Source organism: Bos javanicus, chromosome 12, assembly GCF_032452875.1.
Source record: "Bos javanicus breed banteng chromosome 12, ARS-OSU_banteng_1.0, whole genome shotgun sequence".
NCBI lineage: Eukaryota > Metazoa > Chordata > Mammalia > Artiodactyla > Bovidae > Bos > Bos javanicus.
Genome location: NC_083879.1, coordinates 52,152,370 through 52,175,222, shown reverse-complemented (window position 1 = coordinate 52,175,222; position 22,853 = coordinate 52,152,370). Strand labels below are relative to the sequence as shown.

The window sequence follows — 22,853 nt, the reverse complement described above, 5'->3', positions numbered from 1 at the left end:
CCATTAATTGGAGAATGAATGAAGGAAGGAAGAAATCAATATATGAAAGATAGTCTCTCAACATAAGGAAAAGAAAATACAGATAATGAATGGCAGGCTAAATAGACGAAAGCCAGGAAGGCAAACAAATATCCACACTCGAGGAAAGACCAGTGTGTACCATTTATTTGTGAACCTTGAATTATTACAAAGAATAAAATGTTATTTCTCTGTGTTTAATGTACTGGATCTCATAAATGAATATTGTACTACCATACAGATGAGAGTCAAATGCCTTAGGAAGCCGAGCCAGGAATCTCGAAAAGTGAAACAACTGGAATAGGCCCCCAGGACAAATGAAATACTTCTGAGGCCTGATTTAGCCAGTGCACGACCATTTATAACCTCTGTATCAATGAAGCCTTGTCTTTCGACCTGTTTTCTAGTACAGATAATAACTTTCTATTGACTCATTTATACAAAATTATGGATACAGTTTCTTTGGCTATGAGACATGTTATATATGCAGAATGCCCCAATTATAATTTGTTGAATTTATTTTGTGCCCAAAGCAAATACAGATAAATTACCCATTGTGGTAATTTCATATATTCAAGTATCTGTATTAGATACTGTTGAGTTCCTGCATACAGTGTAGCTCTGTGAGTATGAGCAGTGTTCTGAATGGAATATCTAATATTTATTTTAGGCATATTTTTAGAGGAGTAGATGGGAATATGGTATTTAATATGTCAAAAAGGAAAAACTATTCCAACTTTGCCTTGGAAAAGCATAGTTTCTCTTTACTACTTAATATCCTGTTCTTGATATTTATTTGGAATACTATCCATTCTTTTGTTATTTTGCTATCACAGTTCAGTCTTTGAACTTCCTACTGTAAGCATGAATCCATTCCAGAATTGCAGAAACCATATTTCTTGTCCTGATCTGTTTCTTACAGCGGCATCCTGTATACATTCCACTTGGCATTGCAAGGGAATGTCTAACAGACAATAATATTTCCAGAGGCCTCTCGATTTCACTTCCACTGCAGCCACACTGAACCTCCCATGGCAGAGTTCTCTGTTTGCTGCTGTAATCTAAGTCTCTTCCCTCCTTAGGCATATTTTGGTGGTGAAGCTCGCTGCGATGCTGAGGCTGGACAAGGGGATGATTATGATCCTAGAGAACTCATTTGTGGTGCCTGTTCTGATGTGTCCAGGGCTCAGGTGGGAGAACATTTTATTAGAAGGAACAGTTTAGAAATGTTAAACATCTGTTTTTTTAGACTACTAGTATAATATCATGGGGATGGTATAATAGACTTCTTCCCCAGTATTTTCTGCGATTTATAGGGCAGAGTATAATTTTCCAGATCATCTTGTATATACTATCTCTTTTGGATGCTGTTGGTATTTGCATTTTATAATTTTGTGTCCCATAAAATAATCACCATGTATCAACAAGTAATAAATTTTACTTATTTCGTTTTCTTAAACCTGCAGGCACACTTTTAGGATTTTCTCCATTTCAATGAAATCTTAACAGTACATCTCTGAGAATGAGAGATAAAAGAAATATTAATAAGTTTTCAATTTTGTTGACCAAGAAGCATTCACAGAGAAATTATATGGATAGCTTATTAAATAAGTTGTTTATTATGGAGCTGGGATTTAAACTTGGGACTTCGTCCAAACCTTTTGGGCCAAGCCACACATTTATTCAGTGTTTTAATGTATGTATCATCAAGTTTTCAATTAGTTTTGAGAGCTATGTATACTCTCAAAGCATGAATTACTGAGCTATGTATATGATTATATTAAGTATAGTTGAAATAGACTCACCATAGTCTTGTATTTATTTTCTTTCTCTGTAGATGTGTCCAAAACATGGCACAGACTTTTTGGAGTATAAGTGTCGCTACTGCTGCTCAGTAGCTGTCTTTTTCTGTTTCGGAACAACACATTTTTGTAATGCTTGTCATGATGATTTTCAGAGAATGACTAGCATTCCTAAGGAAGAACTTCCACACTGTCCTGCAGGTATGCTTTCAATATTTATAAATACAATTATGATGTACATGGTGTCTAGTTTTATTTCATGATCCCACAAGAACACTTTGTTTCAAGTGGTAGAAATCCAGTTCAAACTGTCCTAAACAAAGGGATTCCTCAGCCCTTGTAAGCTTCCGGCTTTCTGAGTGAAGTAGAAAGATGACCATCAGGAGCGAGGGGCTCAGAGCGTGGGGACTGAGAAGGAAGTCAGCTAAGGATTAGTAGAAGGATTGCTGCTCAGTACTAAAGTGCTGTGAGAGGTTTGAAATTATTAATTGATAATAGAACCATTTAAAAGGATTTTGGTGGGGGGGGCGGGGAGTCACACATCTGCCTTTATTGTGAGCAGCTATGAATTTTTTTTTGTTTTTAAATGAAGTCTGGAATCAGCACCATAAAGTGGACAAGTGATTTAATCTAGAATGGCTGGGAATCGGCAGCATAGTGAGTGAGCATCAGAGAGCCAAGGGAATTAAAGAAGCCACTGAGAATACAGGGGAAATGATGGTCTTTGGAGGTCAGGCTGAGAGAAAATGAATGTGAAACCAAAAGGAGACTGAAAAAGTCAGAAGAGGTCGGGAGGCTAGTGATCACAGTAAGGTGGAATATCAGGCTGAACAGAAGTGAGAGCAGTGGAAGGGGAGATAAAATGTGAACATAGAGGAGACAGATCTAAACCTAGTCAAAATGCACACAAACACGCACACACCACATACACCAGTATATAGTGTTGTTAAAGCTGGGGAAGGAGACACACACTTGCATCCATTGCTTACCAGCATGCAAATGGCAGAACCCTGAGGTCCCTTTGAAAGTTGCAAATTTATCTACCCTTCAGTGATCCCACTTCTGGGGATACACCTACATATGTGAGAAAACTACTGAAGAGCAGATATACAGGGTTATTCATCACATCCTTGTTCATAATAATACAAATCTGTAAACAATGCAGGTATCCCATAAGAGGCTGGTTAAATGCTAGTTACTGTGCTCTATTAAAAAATGAAAGGGATTGAGGATGGAGTTTCTATGTACTACAATGAAAAGATCTGTCGGAGATGCTATTAAATGAAAAGTCAGAGCAATGTGCATAGGATGCTGCCTTTTGTAAGAAGGAGGGAAATGGAAAGGTATATTCTATTTGCATTTAAAAAGCACTGGAAAAATTCATAAACTAATAAGATTGATTATTGCGGGAAATAGGAAAAATTGGCTGAAAATGGGGCAAAAGTGACTTCTTTTTGCGTGTAATTTTTTAAGTATTTTTATTTTTAAACCATGTGAAATATATTATCTATTCCAAAACAAAGATAATAAGATGAGTAGGGTTTGTTTGGGTTTTTTTTAGTATGGCTACTCTGCTGTTTGCTTGTGTCAAATAAAGATTGTAACTGTTCTCCCTCTAAAAACTTCTTTTTTTTTTTAATACAGTAGAAGTACTTTATGACTTTGAAAGAAGCAGGATGAGAATAATGTGAGACTAGAGTGTTGAGTATAATGGTCATGATAAGCAGGAGGGGGAGTGTTGAGCTAAGGTCAGCGAAAGAAGGGTGTGAAAAGGGGACGGTGTTGTATGGATAAGGACAAGAGTCCAGATTAAGAAGTTGAAGAAGAGAATCCCTCTGTCTGTCCATTCCTCTCTAGAAAATTTATTGACTGCCTTGTTGGTACTAGGGTACTTACTCTTCACAGCACTTGTGAGTTAGGTATTGATGAGGGCCTAGGAGTCAGAAAAGTTACGTTAATTTGCCACCGTTTCCTTATCAGTAAAATGGGGTATTTTCTGCCTCTGTGGCTCTTAGAGAACTGAGTAGATTGCTATATTAGACAGCGCCTCAACAGTATGCACACAAACCTCTGCAGGTGTTTTTACTTTCATTTTGATTTTAATTTTTTTTTTACCATCACATTAGATTTGTGTGTGTTTTAATTATATTCTTTTGCCTCCTTCATAATGTATACAGGTCCCAAAGGCAAACAGTTAGAAGGAACCGAATGTCCTCTCCATGTTGTTCATCCTCCCACTGGAGAAGAGTTTGCTCTGGGTTGTGGAGTGTGCAGAAATGCTCACACTTTTTAGAACACTCAGATTCCTTTGTCTACAGAGAGAGAAGTTGCCTTCATCTCCCAAGCGGATGTGGTGAAGTTTAAACTCTGCTCAGGATAAGGACGGGACCATTTTTACATCCATAAAAATGAACCATTCACAGTGCAAGACGGATGCCAAATACCATGTACATAATTCTTGCTATGGAAAGTTTCCCCATTGTTTCAGTTTATCTTCTTTTTGAACCAAGACATCAAACTTGTGAGGTGTTTGCATGTGGCCATTATCGTCACTGGCCTGTGAAGCATTGGACATTTATAGATAATTGATATCAAAGAATTGCCATGCCCGTGGACTAAGAATGATACTGGCTTTCAAGCAAAAAAAAGAAAAATAATCATTGTTTATTGTATACTGCCTTTTTTGTAATCCTGTACAATTGCATCACGGGTGGGGATAAAAAGAGGAATATTCTGTTTTATTTCCTAGACTGTTATTTAAAAAAAAAAATTGTGTTAGGATGGCATATAAATGTAATAAGTATCACTGTATATAAAGATATCAATGTTTGTCCTGTATAAGAATTACTAAATTTACAAATGCAGTTTCATTTAAACTTCTAGGTTAAGTTTGAGCCTGAAATTTTAATGAAGTGCAATACTGAGTGTGCCTCATTATCTCGCAGCTGTAAACATATTGGAATGTACATGTCAATAAACCACTGTACATTTTTATACAGTGATAAAGTCTAACAAGTGTGTATAGAGTTGACTTGGGAACTGTAACTGTAAGTCACTTCAGTCGTGTCCGACTCTGTGCGACCCCATAGACGGCAGCCCACCAGGCTCCCCCCTCCCTGGGATTCTCAAGGCAAGAACACTGGAGTGGGTTGCCATTTCCTTCTCCAATGCATGAAAGTGAAAAGTGAAAGTGAAGTTGCTCAGTCGCGTCGGACTCAGCGACCCCATGGACTGCAGCCTACCAGGCTCCTCCGTCCATGGTATTTTCCAGGCAAGAGTACTGGAGTGGGGTGCCAAGACAGTCTAAATACCTAAGGTCTAAAACCTCTATCCAGTTTTCCTTGGAAAGGAATTTACTAACATAGCACAAATCATAACTTTCATAACTTTTAGGGAAAATAAAGAGTAGTAATGAAGTACAGTGCTGGAATCTTAACACTGGAGGGAGAGATGGATGGATAGATAAATAGATATAAATGGACATATGCCAGAGATAGAAGAAAACATTTAGGAAATTGACCAACCCCCCCCCCACTTTCTTAACCAGTATCTTTTTGAACTTTTTTAACATGACCAACAAAATCACTAGTCTTTCTTTATTACAGACTGTGTGTTTTGGTAGATCATTTTTTACAGTTAAATCAGATTATATTTATTTTATGAGACCAACAAAAGTTTTGATCAGTTTTGTTCTAAATTCCCGCTGTTGAAAATATATAATTTATCAGCATCCATTATTTTAATGCCATTTGTTAAACATTCATGAGAAATTTTAAATAATCTTTGCTTTGAGGGAACTTAAAATATAAAGAAAAGATCAAGTCTGAGCACAGATAACTAATCAGAGAATCTTGTAATAAATCACATAAAAATTTCCAAGACAAATGCTTCAGGGTTTGGGAAAGATTGTTGGTGGTGGTATTTTGTTTTTGTTATTTTTGTTGTTGGGAGTGGGGTTAGCTAAGAGGCCCTTTAAGCTGCCTCTTGAAAAACAAATAGCATTTCAAAGGCGGAGATGTAGAGAAAGGCCTGAGGAAAAAAGTAGGTGCACAGAAAATTCTAGAATGTGATAGAACAGTGTGAGTAGTCAAACTTTCCTGGTGTTGAAAACCTTACTGCAAAAAAAAAAAAAAACAAACTAAAGATCACAAAAACTGAAAGTAAGAGTCGCTCAGTCCTGTCTGACTCTGCGACCCCAGGGACTGTACAGACCATGGACTTCTCCAGGCCAGAATACTGGAGTGGGTAGGCCTTCCCTTCTCCAGGGGAGCTTCACAACCCAGGGATCAAACCCAGGCGTCTCACAAAGACTGATGTGATGCAGTTCATGCAGGGAGGGGCTTGCTGAGCCAGAATGAACTTTGAAACAGTACAAAATTCCCCTTTCATCTAAATAAGGTACATCTGAACCATCCCTGAAAAAGTAATGACAATACTTCCTTTCAAATCCCTCAGGAGAAGGACATTATGCAGACTTCCTTTGTATTAGTGACAGTGCCCCAGAGTTGCAAGCCACGTTTAATTGCCCAGTGTGTTCAAAAGTGAGGGGAGTAATTTGTTGTTACTGAGGGCATTTCTGGTGGTCCCAAGTCAAACCAAAAGGGTTGCAGGCAGGACTCGTTCAATTTCAACTTTCAGAATACTTTGGATTAATCGTTCTGGAAGAAACCCTGATACCTGAAACAGAAAAGGGTGCTGAATGCATTCGCATGTTAATAAGCCCTCCCAGTTTGTCTTTGACAAAGGGCTAGATGGGACTCTTTCCCTAAATTCAAAAAGATTCCAGAACCTTCAGGGCAACACATCCGTTTTCTTCAAGAGTCAATCTGCCCTGATGATGCTGGGCAACAGATACCAGGAAGGGACGGTGACACTGCTCCCAGACAGCCCCTCAGCCTGGCTTCCACCTCAGCAAAGCTCTGCCTCTCCCTCCTTTCCCAGCCCTGCCTTCCACAGTACTCCTGTCCCACACCCAGGCCTGTGGGAGGATTCTGAGGGCACAGGCTCAGGACTGGCTTTCAGAGTTTCCAGAAATCACAAAGTAGGTCAGAGACAGAAGCAATTCCTGGGTTCACCCCAGAAAACCAGATGTGATGAGGCTTCGGTGAACACATCTGACTTCAACTCATCAGCCACAGGAGTGAAACTTAAGAATGCCACACAGATAGGAGGCGCCACAGACACTTGAGAACTGTGATCTGTATAAGTAGGAAGAAGGAAGGAAAACTGTGGAACTGGCTTGACTGGTGTGAGCCGTCTCAAGTGAATAATGCTGTTGATAGCAGGGATAAAAACAGCAAAGCCCTGAAACATTCTCTCAGTGACTCCAGTTTCTCTCTGTTTTTGAGGAAACTATTTTTAGTCATATTCCAAATGTCTCAAAACCAGAAAAGTATTTTATGAGTAAGTACGTTCTGACTAAGCACAGAAGGCCAATGGCTCGGGCATACACGTGGCTCAAGCGTACTGTGCACCAAGGTTGCAGATGCTGTGCACGGAACACACCAGGCAGGAAACAGCAGAATCATGAGAGCAAGTGTTGGAGATTCTGGAAATAAGCTCTTTTTCTGTTATATTTTCAGACCTGGAAAAAGCCAGTTTTCTTAAGCAGCTTTCTGGCCAGTCTGTTTAGGTCTAAAAATTCCTTATTCCATCAGTAAGCATTTTTGAAAAATATATGCAGTTGTCTGTTAACTTTTCACATACAGTGATTACTTATTCTCCTTCTTTTTCAGCTTTTCTCAGCCCGACATCTCTCTCTGGCCACTCTGGCACTGAATTCCACCATTGCCTAGTCACACGTGTTTCTGACGGTGGTGATATGATGGAAAAGTACCACTCCTTTTCCTGAGAACTGCCAGCAGTACAACCGAAGTCAGAGGACTTGGGTTCAAGTCTCGAGTCAGCCTCGGTTTTGACTGTGTCACCTTAAGTCAGTCACTAATTCCTTTTGGTCACAGCTTCTTAGAAGTAATAATATCTAAGTCAGTTGAGCAAGCGTTCACAAAAGTGCTTTAACCCACACAAAGTATTATTCGAAAGTGAAGAGCAAAGAAGAACATTTATTCAACACCTCCTCAACAGCAGGCACTAAATTCTAAGCATTTTATTTAATCCTTCCAGCAACTCCATTGCTTCCCCCAAAACAGCTGCTAAGCAGACAACTGAGTAAGTAAAACGTTAATCTCATTTCAGCAGATGGTTTTAATCTCATTTCAGCGGCTTAAAGAAGTTAAAGAACTTGCATTCCGTTTCAGCTAATCTAATACAGATTTGGCTGGAGAAAAACCTGAGAGGTGAATCCAGATCTTACTGTTTTGTTGTTGTTCAGTCGTTAAGTCATGTCCAACTCTCTGCGACCCCATGGACTGCAGCAAGCCAGGCTCGCCTGTCTTCCACTGTCTCTGGAGTTTGCTCAAACCCCAAATCCTTCTACCCCATCATGCTATTACTATAACATTATCAACTGGTCTGATGAAAAGAAGTAATATGAAGTGGTAACTGGAAACCAGTAAAATGGGCAAGAGTCAAAAGGGAACAAAACAGGCTTTGCCTCCAGGACGGTGCAAGGTAGGTCTGGAAGGACCTGGCTCCCATCTTCTGGGATGTAGGGGTGTTTCGGGGGAGGGGTCAGCCAACAGCCTGCACCTGCACCTCCTAGGAGATCCACCACAGCACAGCATTTGGTTCAGAGCCACCCTCTTCCCCTGCAGCCCTGGCCAGTGAAAGACAGAACATGGCAGGGTACAGGGCCAGGCCATTTCTGCCCAAAGAATCGCTCTTTTCTGGGCCATCTTTTTTTTTTTTTTTTAATTTATTTGACTGTGCTAGGTCTTGGTTGCAGCACTGGGCCCTTTGTTGCTGCAAGCAGGCTTTCTCTAGCTGCAGCAAGCGGGGGCTACTCTCAGGGCAGGTAGGCTCAGTAGCTGTGGCGCATGGGCTTAGTTGCCCCAAAGCAGGTGGGATCCTAGTTCCTGGATCAGGGATCGAACCTGTGTGGGCAGGCGGATTCTTAACCACTGGACCACCAGGGAAGTCCCTTTCCTGGGCCATCTGTATACCAGCACTTGGGCTAGCCTAGCGGAGGGAGATTCCTACAGCCCTGCTGTAGTCAGAGGCTTTTCCTGCCCCATACTCCTCCCTGTCCTTTCATAGATGCCAAACCTGCACGACAGTCTGAAAGCTCTCCCTGCCCCCTCGGGCTCCCCCACCCCTTGCTCTGTCATAGGCACCCCCCCCACACACACACACACAGATTTCTTGCCCTTGTAATGTTATCTTGGCATCCGCCTCCTAGAGGACTTCGCTGACTGACACAGAAGGATAATATATTTTAAATGATTTATGGCTGCTTCACTTCACAAGTGACATAAGGTAACAGAAAAAAATGTATAGACTATAACAGAGATACTGGATGGAGTCACACTGAAGAAAGATTATGAAAGAAAATCAAAGCCAAGACTAGAGTACGGAGAAGGCCATGGCACCCCACTCCAGTACTCTTGCCTGGAAAATCCCATGGATGGAGGAGGCTGGTGGGCTGCAGTCCATGGGGTCGGGAAGAGTCAGACATGACTGAGCGACTTCACTTTCACTTTTCACTTTCATGCATTGGAGAAGGAAATGGCAACCCACTCCAGTGTTCTTGCCTGGAGAATCCCAGGGACGGGGGAGCCTGGTGGGCTGCCGTCTATGGGGTCGCAGAGTTGGACACAACTGAAGCGACTTAGCAGCAGCAGCAGCAGAAGCATGCAGTAAGTAACCATGCAGTCTTCCATTGTTGCTTGAGAGAAGGCCATCAACTGCATAGTACATTTGTTAGCTAACGAAGCAGGACAAGAAACATGTCCAGTCACTACTTACAATGTCCATTTCCTCAAAAAGAGCGAGGATGGATAAGTTTTGACAAGCATAAGTGAAAAATGTATTTCAGGGAGAAAGTGTGGTGACAGCTAAGGTGTTGATGTGTTCCTTGAAGAGGAAGTAAGCTGTTTTGCTTCATTAAGTCATTTAATAAATAGCTGAGCACCTGTTCTATATCCACACTTGACAGGACATGCTCACGAGGCTGTGTTCCCACTTGCTTGGTTACCATGACTTACACGTAGAGAGTGCCTGGTAAGTGAAACGTACAAGTTAGTTAATATGTGCAGCGCTGTGCCAGCTCCTACGGACAAGACAGTTGCATAACACAAATAGAGAACATGTGAGTAACACAACATTATTACAAACTGTAATCAAAGTTTGCTAATAATAAGAGAGAACATTTGTTGAAGGCTTACAGTGGCCAATCACTGTGCAATGCTTGGGTGTGGTGGACAGAATCTGCTTCAGCTTTGTCGCTCAGTTGTGTCCGACTCTGTCAAAGCTCAGGGCTGCTGGTATGATCTGGATCCTCTGGTTCATAATCAAACTCACCTATGAAAGCCCTCTGGTCACTTTCTCATTCACCTCTTAGAATTCTTCCTCCCCTGCAATGTATTTCTTCCCATCTACTGCCCATGACAGGTTTATTATATATGCAACATGGCTGAAGTCCAGGATGCTACACTGAAGTCCTGTCTTGTCATGTTCTTTAACTCTTCGAAGAAATATATATTGAGCAAGGAACTCTTCCAGGAGCCTAGAATCTGCAAGCCAGCCAGACTAAGACTCACGGTGCTTATTATATCCGAGTGGGACATTACACAACAGACATGCAAAATATAATATGCTAGGAGGTGATATGTGCTGTGAAAAAGGCAAAGGAGGTCAAGGGGGCTCCAGAGTGTTGTTTTCACTGTTTTGTCCTGGTTTTATTTATTTTTTGGTTTTGGTAGTTCATTGTTGAATTTGATTAATATTTCTTTCTGAATTTTTTTTACTTATAAGAGAAACGGCGCTTCAGTTTTCCTTTCTTTTCCATATTTGGTTTGGGAATCATGAATATACTAGCTTTATAAAATGACCTGGGCAGCTTTCCCTCTTTATCCTTTTTCTCAGACAACTTGCAGAAGGACTAACTCTTCTTGGAAGTCTGGTAGGGCTCACATGTAATTCCATCTGTGTGTGTATGCGTGCTCAGTTGTTCAGTTCTGTCTGACTCTTTGTGACCCCATGGACTGTAGCCTGCTAGGCTCCTCTGTCTGTGGGATTTCCCAGGCGAGAATACTGGAATCTAGTTATTTGGGAGGGAAGGGCTTTGCTAATTACATCAATGTTTATTGATCTATTCAAGTTCTCTACTTCTTCCTGTCAATTTTGGCATTTTATATTTTTCTAGACTTTGTTTCATCTAGGCTTTCTATTTTATTATCTAATAATTATTTACAACATACTTTATTATTTTGAATACCTATAGTGGTTACCGGAGAAGGCAATGGTACCCCACTCCAGTACTCTTGCCTGGAAAATCCCATGGACGGAGGAGCCTGGTGGGCTGCAGTCTATGGGGTCGCTGAGGGTCGGACGCGACTGAGCAACTTCACTTTCACTTTTCACTTTCATGCATTGGAGAAGGAAATGGCAACCCACTCCAGTGTTCTTGCCTGGAGAATCCCAGGGACGGGGAGCCTGGTGGGCTGCCGTCTATGGGGTCGCATAGAGTCGGACACGACTGAAGTGACTTAGCAGTAGCAGTAGCATAGTGGTTACATTAATATGTGTTCCCCCTTTAAAAAATCCCGTATTTTGTTAATTTGCAACATTTTCTTAATCAATCTGACTAGAGTTGATCTACCTTATTAACTTTTATTTGAACTAGTTTTTGTTTTTGATAATCTCTGTTGTTCAGTTGCTTGGTCATATTCAACTCTTTGTGACCCCATGGATGGCAGCATGCCAGGCTTCCTTGTCCTTCACCAGCTCCTGGAGTTTGGTCAAACTCACGTCCATTGAGTCAGTGGTGCCATCCAACCGTCTCATCCTCTGTCACCCCTTTCTCCTCCTGCCTTCAATCTTTCCCAGCATCTGGGTCTCTTTCAATGAGTCGGTTCTTCACATCAGGTGGCCAAAGTATTGGAGCTACAGCTTTAGCATCAGTCCTTCGGTGAATATTCAGGGTTGATTTCCATTAGGGTTGACTAGCTTGATCTCTTTGCAGTCCAAGGGATTTTCAAGAGTCTTCTCGAGCACCACAGTTCAAAAGCATCAATTCTTCAGCACTCAGCTTTCTTTATGGTCCAACTTTCACATCTGTACACGACTACTGGAAAAGCTACAGCTTTGACTACGGGGATCTTTGTCAGCAAAATGATGATTCTGCTTTTTAATACGCCATCTAGGTTTGTCACAGCTTTCTTCCTTATTTTTTCCCTATCTTGTCTTTATTAATTTCTCTTCCAGTTATCTACTACAGTATGACAAATCACTCATTACTTACTGACTGAAACAAGTGTTTATTATTGTCTGTTGGCGTTCGCTAAGTGTTGCCCTGATCTTGGGTGGCCTTGGCCTGCAACAGCTTGGAGTGGGGCCTGGGTTCTCAGCCAGAGATTGAGGTCGGGTCATGGTGGTGAAAGCAGAAGGCCCTAGCCACTAGACCAGTGGTCAGTGCAGAAAAGAATTTCCACAAAGACAGAAAGTAGTGAAGCAAGTAAAGTATTCATTTGGAGAAAAAGAGTACAGTACGTGTGGATAGGCACACGGGCAGATTCAGAGGGAGAGTCCCCAACCTGTGCCCTCGTGGTAGATTGAATCACTTTTATAGGGTATTTCTTCCTGGTTTCCTTTGGCCAGTCATTTTGATTTGCTGGGTCCACAGTCCATATTTAGTGTATCTCAGGATCCTCCCACGTGTGTACAGGCATCTCTTAGCTAAACTAGATTCTACCAAAGAGGCTGTGGTAGCCTGGCATTAGTTAGCACCACTCCCCTTTAACCTCCAAGGTGTCTTTCTGTGCATGTATCATTGGGGAGGTCTCCTGACTTCGGAAAGGAGAAGTATGTGATCTGAGCAGGGCCCAGCCTCCTCCCTTAATTGCCCTGCTATTCTTGTGGAGTTTCAGTCGATAGAGAATGAATCTCCAATGGCTTTACCCCAGGGAGGCCCATCTTCCTCCTGCCTCAGCCCCATGAAGCTTTGTTTTCTTCTGTTTTGGTGACTAGTTCTTCTAGCACACTGACCGAAGAATAAGCATTGACTTGGAGGTATTGATTTTGAAGACAGAGTTGAGGCAATTAGAAAGCCTTCAGTACAGAAAAATAAAAATAAAATAGAGAGAAAGTTAGGAAATAAAGAGATATGAGAGGCAAACCTCCATGCAGAAAAATCCCAAATAATTTATGTAGATAGTCTCACCTCAGGAGATGGAACATAACTTTCTCCAACCTTTCAGTGTGAGGTGAACCCAGAGACTTCCTCCCAATAAGGATAGTCTGGAAAGGGAGAAAAAAAAAATTTACATTTCTTGACTTAAAAAAAAAAAGCACAATGTGAAAGTTGCAAGTTAAGCTTCATTTGGGGGAAAATGAGGACTGCAGCCTAGGAGACAACACCTCAGATAGCTCTGAGAAACTGCTCTAAAGAGGTACAGGAGAAGGTCAGTATATATGTGATTTTGGTGAAGGAAGAGTACATGCAATCAAGCACATATTTTTTCCAGAAGGTTTCTGCTAGTTTGGTGAAGCTTTCTGCTAGTCACAAGGAACAGCCATCACCATGAAAGATGTTAGTGCTGTTCTAGATATGAGGGGGCTTTCCCAGTGGTAAAGAATCTGCCTGCCAATGCAGAAGATATAAGAACTGTAGGTTCGATCCCTGGGTTGGGAAGATCCTCTGGAGGAGGGCATGGCATCCCACTCCAATATTCTTGCCTGGAGTATCCCATGGACAGAGGAGCCTGGCAGGCTACAGTCCATAGGGTATCAAAGAGTCAGACATGACTGAAGTGACTTCACACGCATGTACATTAGATATAAGGAGGTATAAGAACTGGGCTCATAAAATCAGTTCCTGAAAATATCTGAAGACCTGTTATGCCAGATTTCCCCCAGAGCACAGAGTGCCTCATTTCTACTCTCCACCCTGAACTCATTTCAGAGCGTCTTGAAAATCAGCAGCTGCAGTAGCACATGATTTAATCCTGGTGGAGACAGATGGCAAGTGCCAGTTTGTAGTTGATACATTAGAGCATCTTGACCTCAAACTCTGATGAATGTTAGCATCAATAGAGAGAAATCCTTTGACAGTATGTACCCTTGATATGATATGATGACAGTGATACTTTATTCATGTGTGTCCTTCCTCTGAAACACTCATAACCTCAGTCTGACCATGAATGAGAAAACAAGAGACAGACCCCAATTGAGGAACATTCTACAAAATTCTGGAACAGTGCTCCTAAAAACTGTGAAGGTCATCGAAACAAAGAATTATAAGATGGTATTGAAAGAACTACTCAACATAACCTAACCTATCCTGATCATCCCAGCAGATGGGATACACTATCTGCAGAGAATTTAAAAACAATAATAAATGTGACTCAACGTTGGTTTGTTTTTCATTATCACATGTACCAACAATCCTAAACTGAGTCGGTAACAAAATATTCTTCCTTGCTGAACCACATTACTCAACAGCCACCCTCTCCCTTCCCCAGACAGTGTCACCGATCTTGAAAAACAGAACTGAAAAATTTAAGTATTGACTAATTTTTTATTTATGGCTGTGCTGGGTCTTCGTTGTGCACAGGATTTTCTCTAGTAGCAGCAAGTGAGGGCCACCCTCTAGCTGTGGTGTGAGGGCCTCTTATTGCAGAGGTTTCTCTTGTTGTGGAGCACAGGCTCTCAGGTGCACCCCTGGTTTCAGAAGTTGGAGACTAGAGCACAGGCTCAATAACTGTGGCACAAGGGCTTAGCTGCTCTGCAGCACGCGGGATCTTCCCAGAACAGGGCTTGTACCTGTGTCTCCTGCAATGGCAGGAAGATTCTTCACCACTGAGGCACCAGGGAAGCCCTCGACTGGTTTTAAAATAAGCACAAGTTGCTTTTTTCAAAAAGGGAAAATAAAATCTTTAAAATAACAGTAACAGGGAAGGAAAGGAAGCATTAGATATTGGTAAAGTGAGCCAAGGTCCCACGCTTGTCTTTAGGGAGAGAAGAGACTGTCATGAGGCTTTAAAAGGGCACTACAATTGGAGAATGAACGTTTTAATGAGATACAGTGTTTACTAGTTATGTTGACTGACCTGGTTTAATGTGTTTTGCTGATCGTTTATTCTGTTAACATAAGTTTAAATAAATATGCCTGTATTTGACTTGTGTTTCTTCTTGTAATTATTATCATTGCCCTTCTTCCTCTTGTCCTTCATCATCCAGTCAAGGAGGAACCTAAAAAATGTTGCAGCGCAGGTCCAGCTACATTATTTTGTTGCTAGACTTTGTTCCCTTTGACTTTTAATCTGATAGCCAGGCCTTACCAGAAAACAGTGGCATTTTCCCACAGTGACTCTTACTGTACTTTTACGCACGCCTTCCTAGCTCAAGTTTGGGGGGAGTAGAAGACTGCTGGGATGCCTGGGTTTCACTGTCTTCCAGTCTCTTACACCGGGCAGATCTTTGACAAGACATCTATGATGAAAAATTATTTTTGAGGGAGGTGGGGATGGTGCATGATTCAAGTTAAGATTTTGCACCTAAGGATAGTTTAAGAAAATCCAGTATCCCCAAATCCAAACTTTGAAAACAAGCTAACCAGGTAGCAGTTACACACACAGATGCCTCTACTTACAAAAGCCTTCACCGGAGTTTTCTTTTATCTGTCATCTACTCCCTTACACTGTTCTCATTGTGTTTCAGAAAGCTATTTACAAATTTCACGAGTCTGTCTACTTTATAAAGGCGATTTTTAAAATTATCACCTGTCATCCCAGCGTTAACAGTGTCACCATTCTGCTTTAATTCCCCGCCATATAACACCTTACGTATACAGGATGCACATTATTACAGTATACCAATCATGGTCTATTTGGTGTGTATTGTTACAAGCTGTGTTTTACCTTCTCCCTTGACGTGAGCGGGCGTGGCTATCGGAGGCCCCGCCTCCCACGCGGAGGTGTGTCCGCTGCCGCAGCCACTGTTTATCGCTCGGCCCGAACCAGCTGCAACCCGCCCCAGGGACTCTCCTTTCTTGTAGCTGCTCCGCCTCTCTAAACTTTCCACCCCAGAGACTCTTAGGCATCTAGCTGGCTCCAGCCCTCTCAGGTTCGGCTTCAAGACGAAAAAAGAAACAAAACCCTAAAAGCCGCAGTCACGTTTCGGGGAGGAACGCTGCCGACACTCCCCGGGGAACCAGGGGACGAGGCCTCTAGCCGTGCGGGACGGAGCGCGCTCCCGCGTGGGTGCGGCCCCTTCGCGTTCCCTGGCTCATCCTCCTGGAACTCGCCGCGGCGGACACGCGCCCGCCCCTCTAGGCGGGGACGCGCCGCCGGGGTAAGCGCGCGGCCGCGAGCCCGTGCGCCATTTTGGTTTCTGTCTCTGGCTGCAGCTCTCTGCAGCCGTCCCTCTCCCGGCCACAAAGGGACCCAGGAGAAGGACACGGACGGCGCGAGACTGAGGAGGGCGGCTTCTCTCCGGGCAGCCAGAGCCGCAAAGGTGGAGCCGCGTTGGCGTCCCCCAGGCGACCAGCGCTTCGGATGCGGGCGGAGCGCGGGGGGCCGCGGCGGCGAGAGCGCGAGGCGCGGGGCCTCATGTGAGAGCCGCGGGACCAGCCGCCCCCGGAGTCCGGGGTGGAGCGTCGGGGAAGCCGCCCTCGGCAGCAGGTAACGGCGGAGGGCCGGGGCCGGAGCCTCGCGGCGGCGGCAGGAACCGGGTAGGGTCGCGGAGGTGGGCGGGCCGGGAGCGGGGGGGGGGGGGGACGGGGACCCGAGAGTGCGGGGCGGGACGCGGCGCCTGGAGCCTGTTTGGGGGCGTTGCCCCGCGAACCTGCTTCAAAACATGTCAACAAGGCGTGGTGCGCGCGCAGCGCCCGGCGGCAGCCTCCGCGCGACGCCGCCGCCGCCGCCGCGCCCGGGGCTCGCCGCGCCTGGCGCCCGGCTTCGTGACTCTCGACGGGGCCTGGTGACCGACACCCTAGAGCTCGCGCTCGGCCTGGCTTTGAGAAATGAGGGACATTAAGATGTCAAACAGACCGCCCTGCGTAGGGCGCGGGAGACAAGTCTGGGAAAGCCAATTCGAGGAGGTGGCGCCGGAGGAGGGGAAACCTCGGATGCGCGTAGCCAAGTGGAAAAGTTGGTCAACTTGTGATGAGCAGCTTTTGCCCCTGCTTTGAGCGAGAGTAACTCTTTTAGGTGGAATTGCAGACAGGGATCAGGAAAAAGCCTATTATGTGATTGGCCTGCATCGCTGTGCTTAGAGATAAGCAGTTATTTCGTTGCTGAACATGTCCAATATCTCTCAGATCTTTCAGAATCTTTTTTTCTTCTCCTGAAATCTTTATAAAAATGCCACCAACTCCCAGTATCTACAAATGATCGGTGAACCAATTTTCACCACCCCACTCTCTAATACCATCTAGTTCTGAGAGTCAGACTGTTTGCACCCTTTCAGTCTTTGTATTCCAGCCGAAGAATGCATATCATTTTTGGTATTAGTCAAAAGCAGAGCATAAATGGAAAGGAAATGTGTTGGCAAAATAGGCTTTTTAGAGCTAAATACAAATGAGCTTTTAAAATTACTATGATCACAGTGTACTAAAAAAACAATGAAGGGCACATAGCCAAGTGTTCTCTTAGGCTCTTCATCTGATGAGCAAAGTGACTGCTCCTTTCAGAGCGTATGGAAATGTGAAGAGTTAATATTAATACCATAATTCTCTGTGCTGCTCAATCAGGATGGAGTCTTTCGTCATTCCTTTGTTTTTTGATGCTCCACAGGAGTATCAGTCTCACCGAATGCTTTTAGTGGCCCAAGTTGCATTGATTTTGGGGGGCCTGAAAAAGTCGCATTTTGAAGTGAACTGCCAGAGTCATGAAGCGGCCTAGTTTGGGTGCTCTCCTAAATCTAGGAGAGGTTGATCATCCATCTTCTCTGCACTCAAGTTCTAGTGTGAGAGGGATTTTCACTTTCACTCAAGTAAGAAGTCGATCAGTGACGTAAATTCTTTGCAGACTGTTAGATGCTTTAAGTTGTTTACCTGTCTTTATAGCACAGCTTCATGTGTAAATAGATTTAATAAAATACTTTTGAAGGCAGTACAAATTTTTGCATGAATTGTCTTGGAAAAGATTTGATATTAAAATTTTTTCTTAGGTGCCCACTATGATCTGATGTTTTTACTCGTAAATGAGGGTAATACAGAAACATTTGTATTGGCATTTGGCCTTAAATTTTTGGTGTTGCTTTATATACTGTAATTCTGACATACTATGGTAGTCAAATATGACAGTTTAAAGACTTTAGTTCAGCTAGAGACTGTTGTTTAATTGCTAAGTCATGTCCTGCTCTTTGCGACCCAGTGAACTGCAGTCTCTGTCCATGGGATTTCCCAGGCAAGAATACTGGAGTGGGTTGCCATCTCCTTTGCCAGGGTATCTTCCTGACCAAGGATTAAACCCACATCTCCTGCAGCGGCAGGTGGATTTTTTTTTTTTTTTTTTTTTTTTTTACCACTGAGCCACTAGGGAAGCCCTCTTTTTAATATGTCAGCTTTTGTTTTGTACTCCATTTGGAAAAACATTGAAATATACTTTTATTTAAAACAAGGATGCAATAGACAAAAGAAAGTATTTGTTGTTAGAATCAGCAGTGTATTAGCAAAGATAATTGTGTAAATAAGGTCGTCGTTTTATTTTTGTTTATGTATCCGTATGAATCATTCCATCTTTAAATTGAATAGTTCTGGTTTTAGAAGACTTTTCTCCAGGAATAGAAGATCAACATTCTGTAGTGAGCGGTAGAAATTATAAAAATAACTTCATTCTTTTTTGAATCTCAGTATCTCAAAATGCTGAGTAGTTTTAGGTAGTCAGAAGAGAAATTATAAACCCTGGGTAGCAAACTCTTTGTTCTTTGACCCAAATTTTGTATGCTAAAATTAAAGTACGCCTTCAGGATAAGTTAAAGCGGAAAAATGGGTCATAATGACAGTGTTATCTCAACCTTTAGTGAGACATTATTCATAGGAGAGTATTTTTTGTTTTAATACTAAAGATGACATTATAGATTATACATCTCTTCTCTAAACATATTGAAAAACGTATTCTTCGTTCCACATGTTAGTTTTAGTCTTCCATAAAACTAGCCTCTTGCTGTCACCTCTCATTTTTTGTTTTCCCTTTCTCTCCCTCTGCACAGGAGAATATACATCATTTATTTCACTTAATGTATAGTTGAAAGTAGGAGTAATGGGAATAGGCAGTTTATTGCACATGTCCTAAGACTTCCTGGACTGGTCTTAATGGCATGAGAGCCAGGGTCGTCTGCGCCCAGTCCTCCTTCAGAGTTTTAGCTGGCTACTGGAAAGAAAGAGTCTGCAGAGATGTATTTGGTTGAGAGCCATGCACGCGTATGTTTGTGCCACACAGGAATCAGAATTCTGACATGCTGATATGCCAGGAGCAGGGAGTTGGAGCTACAAGCCATCCTGTGTGAAAAAGCTGTGACTCTAAATCCAAACTGTACCTGCCAGAAACTGCTCTCTAGAGACAAAAGAATCGCAGGCTCTGAACTAAATAGAGGTACCAGTGAGTGGACTGCAGTTGCCCTCATTTAGGTAGAACCTTCAGTACTTAAATTTCCAGATAAAACAAGACCTTTTATCTGATTGCAATGTAATTCATTGATATTAACAGGCATGTGTAAAGTTTAACAAAGCATATTGGCAAAGAAAATTCATTATGTAATCCCACTACAGTTGTTATGCCACAATTATGAATATAACATTATACAGTCCCACTATTACAGTTACTATATTAATGTGGTAATCTATTTCCAATGTGTTTTTCTCATACATGAGCTTGTGTTCTCACACATTCTCATATACACTTCATATTAAAATAAATTTAGGATCACTGTTTGCCTTCTGGCTTGAACCTCTGTTTCTACTTTAATGTTTTTAATACAAGACTACTTTCCTATACCTGAGTTCAGCAGCCATCGATGTCTCCATTCAAAAGCCCTGCTGCTGCTGCTGCTGCTAAGTCAATTCAGTCATGTCCGACTCTGTGGGACCCCATAGACGGCAGCCCACCAGGCTCCCCGTCCCTGGGATTCTCAAGGCAAGAACACTGGAGTGGGTTGCCATTTCCTTCTCCAATGCATGAGAGTGAAAAGTGAAAGTGAAGTCGCTCAGTCGTGTCCGACTCTTAGCGACCCCATGGACTGTAGCCCACCAGGCTCCTCCGTCCATGGGATTTTCCAGGCAAGAGTACTGGAGTGGGCTGCCATTGCCTTCTCCGTTCAAAAGCCCTAGTACTGTTTAATTCCTCACAAGATTGCCAGTGCCAATGTTATCCCCATTTTACAAATTGAAGCCCAGGAAGGTCAAGTAATTTGTTAATAGCCACATAAACAATGAGAGGGAGAGCCAGGGAGCTCGATTCCAGAACCCAGTCTCCTTACTCACACTACGATTTTACGCAGTGAAATAGTGGCTCAGATGGTAAAGAATCCGCTCGCAATGCGGGAGACCCCGGTTCAATCCCTGGGTTGGGAAGATCCCCTGGAGAAGGAAATGGCAACCCACTCCAGTATTCTTGCCTGGAAATTCTGTTCCTGTTGTACAGCAACACCAGATCCAAGTGGAATGAGGGCAGTACCAATACATAGAATAAACACTCAGTTGTCATTCAGAAATGCAACTTGGATAAAACATTGCAACAGCTAGTGAAGTGTTGGAGGAAGCAGCCACATTCCAGAGCAGATTTGTACAGTAGAGATGAGTTTGCTCGTTTTAGGCAAAGTCTGGGTCTGGCAGTAACACACATGACAGGTACTCACTGTGGAAAGATCTGTCAATGACTTCGTTCAGATCCTTTCTGAACGTTCCTGTGGCTCTGGCTGCCATGAATTCAGAAACTCAGATACAGTAGGTATCCTTAGATGACTTCTAAGAAATCTTGAGGAAATGTCCCTGTAGGTTCTCTTTTGTATTTCTTAATAGTTGACTACAACTTTGAAAATATAAATGCATGGTTTGGTTTCAAAGCTATGATAAACTTCTTCCCCACATAGTACAGTGCAAATACACATGCTTAAAAGCAACTGCCAAAGATGTAAGGTTGTGAAATCACAGTTCGTCTCTACTGGTGTTTTTTTAATTATATTTTGCTTTGACGTTCTTCTCCTTGAGTGTCTGGTCCAGTTCTCCTGCATGTTTATGTTTGTATTTGTAGGCACATGTACACATATCTCAGCGACAGAAGAATGAATTTTGGATTTGTGTCTATTGAAAAGTTACGTATAAAAAAAGAATGATGAATTTTTTTCTGAATAGGATGAAACGAGGAGGAGGAAGAGATAGTGGCCATGATTCATCAGAAGAAGGTATTGCCGAGAAATCCAAGAGACTGCGGACTGCAAGTGAGCATTCTCAGACTTGTGATTGGGGTAATCTCCTTCAGGACATTGTTCTCCAAGTATTTAAGTATTTGCCTCTTCTTGACCGGGCTCATGCTTCACAAGTTTGCCGCAACTGGAACCAGGTATTTCACATGCCTGACTTGTGGAGATGTTTTGAATTTGAACTGAATCAGCCAGCTACATCTTATTTGAAAGCTACACATCCAGAGCTGATCAAACAGATTATTAAAAGACATTCAAATCATCTACAATACGTCAGCTTCAAGGTAATACTTTAAATCCTTCTTTTTAAAAATAAAGTGTATTTAGTGGCTTTTGTGGGGGCTTCCCAGTTGGCGCTAGTGGTAAAGAACCCACCTGCCAATGCAGGAGACAGACGCAGGTTCGATCCCTGGGTTGGGAAGATCCCCTGGAGGAGGGCATGGCAACACACTCCAGTATTCTTGCCTGGAGAATCCCATGGACAGAGGAGCCTGGAGGGCTCTGGTCCATGGTTTATCAGAGTCGGACATGACTGAAGCGACTTAGTATGTACGCATGCAGTGGCTTTTGTGTCCTAAACTGATACATTTTCCCTTGTTTTTAAACTATTGCCTTTCTAGGCAATGTGCTTAAAGATTTAGAGTAACTGTGTACTTTAGAGGCTGTCACAAATAACTATTGAGCTAAATTATTCCATTTTATTGTAAATCTTAATAATTTAAATTATTTTCATAATTTCTTGAAAACAGAAGCAACCATTAAATAAAGATAAATCATATACTTAAACTGTCACATTGAATTATTATGAACAAATTTGAGCCAAAAGAAATATATATTAGTTGTAGAGATTTTTATTAAAGCTTTAATTTAATAAAATAAAGTGAGTTTTGTTTATTAATGGCTTTGTGATTGGAGTTCCTTAAAGAGAAAGGAGATATAGAAACTCTATATAAAAAGTTTAGATGAATATATTTTAGAGAGAAATAGAACAAGGTACATGAAAGATGACAAAGAGAACTATTTCTTTTCTTTGCCAGCAGGGACATACTGGAAGTTAGGCAGTAATGAGATAAATGAAGTGAGGCTGCTTTTTGAGAGGTTCAGAGTGGTTTAAAGAATCACAGGGGTGTGTGTGAGCAGGCTTGTCATGTTTTGTTCTGGGGATGAATAATGAAACATGGATATGTTCACTAAATCCTTAACACATCCTGTAATTACTGTTGAGTAACACATGAATACCTGATTTGCCGTACGCAGCTGATGTTAAAACAGGTCAAGTTAAACCCAGATACTGCAGTGATTCTTAAGCCAGAGATCCTTGCCAAAACTAAAGTCTTGTCTGCTCCCAAGACTGCCGTTCTGTTTCAGCTGGAGATTGTGTGTGTGTTCCCTCATGTGTGTCACAGGAGGAGAGGCCTGATGTTGGGAATCAGTGGGTGTCTTATGGCTGTCTTTCCAGAAAACTGCACAAAGACACTTAGGCCACAGAGTGAAGGATTGCTAGGTTTAGCGAGTAAAAATAAGGGATGCCTAGTGGATGTCAGGTAATCTGTG

At 42.5% G+C, this 22,853-nt stretch overlaps 2 protein-coding genes and 1 long non-coding RNA gene across 24 annotated transcripts in view; 2 read left to right on the top strand and 1 right to left on the bottom strand.

The window, feature by feature from the left end:
* The window catches only part of MYCBP2 (MYC binding protein 2), a 266,865-nt gene extending 262,030 nt beyond the window's left edge, over positions 1-4,835 (top strand). For 19 of the 20 annotated variants that reach the window (XM_061435145.1, XM_061435153.1, XM_061435149.1 and 16 more), the window contains 3 exons: positions 1,101-1,208; positions 1,856-2,021; positions 3,998-4,835. In XM_061435145.1, the coding sequence (XP_061291129.1) occupies positions 1,101-1,208; positions 1,856-2,021; positions 3,998-4,113 (390 nt within the window). In that variant the 3' untranslated portion in view covers positions 4,114-4,835. Of the gene's footprint in view, positions 1-1,100; positions 1,209-1,484; positions 1,715-1,855; positions 2,022-3,997 lie in introns of those variants that run through there. The other variant, XR_009740049.1, reaches the window with a different exon arrangement.
* A 3,681-nt stretch (positions 4,836-8,516) lies between these two features.
* Positions 8,517-16,035, bottom strand: LOC133258491 (uncharacterized). Of its 2 annotated transcripts, none has more exons than XR_009740048.1 (3): positions 14,987-16,035; positions 13,099-13,175; positions 8,517-12,986 (listed from the first exon to the last, which is right to left on the bottom strand). It is a non-coding gene; the product is annotated as an uncharacterized LOC133258491 (long non-coding RNA). The 2 variants fall into 2 exon arrangements; XR_009740047.1 differs by having other exon boundaries at positions 13,099-15,128; positions 15,659-16,035.
* A 94-nt stretch (positions 16,036-16,129) lies between these two features.
* The window catches only part of FBXL3 (F-box and leucine rich repeat protein 3), a 24,098-nt gene continuing 17,374 nt past the window's right edge, over positions 16,130-22,853 (top strand). The window contains exons 1-2 of one of the 2 annotated variants that reach the window (XM_061435132.1): positions 16,130-16,558; positions 21,232-21,583. In XM_061435132.1, coding sequence (XP_061291116.1) covers positions 21,233-21,583 — 351 coding nt within the window. In that variant the 5' untranslated portion in view covers positions 16,130-16,558; position 21,232. The other variant, XM_061435131.1, reaches the window with a different exon arrangement.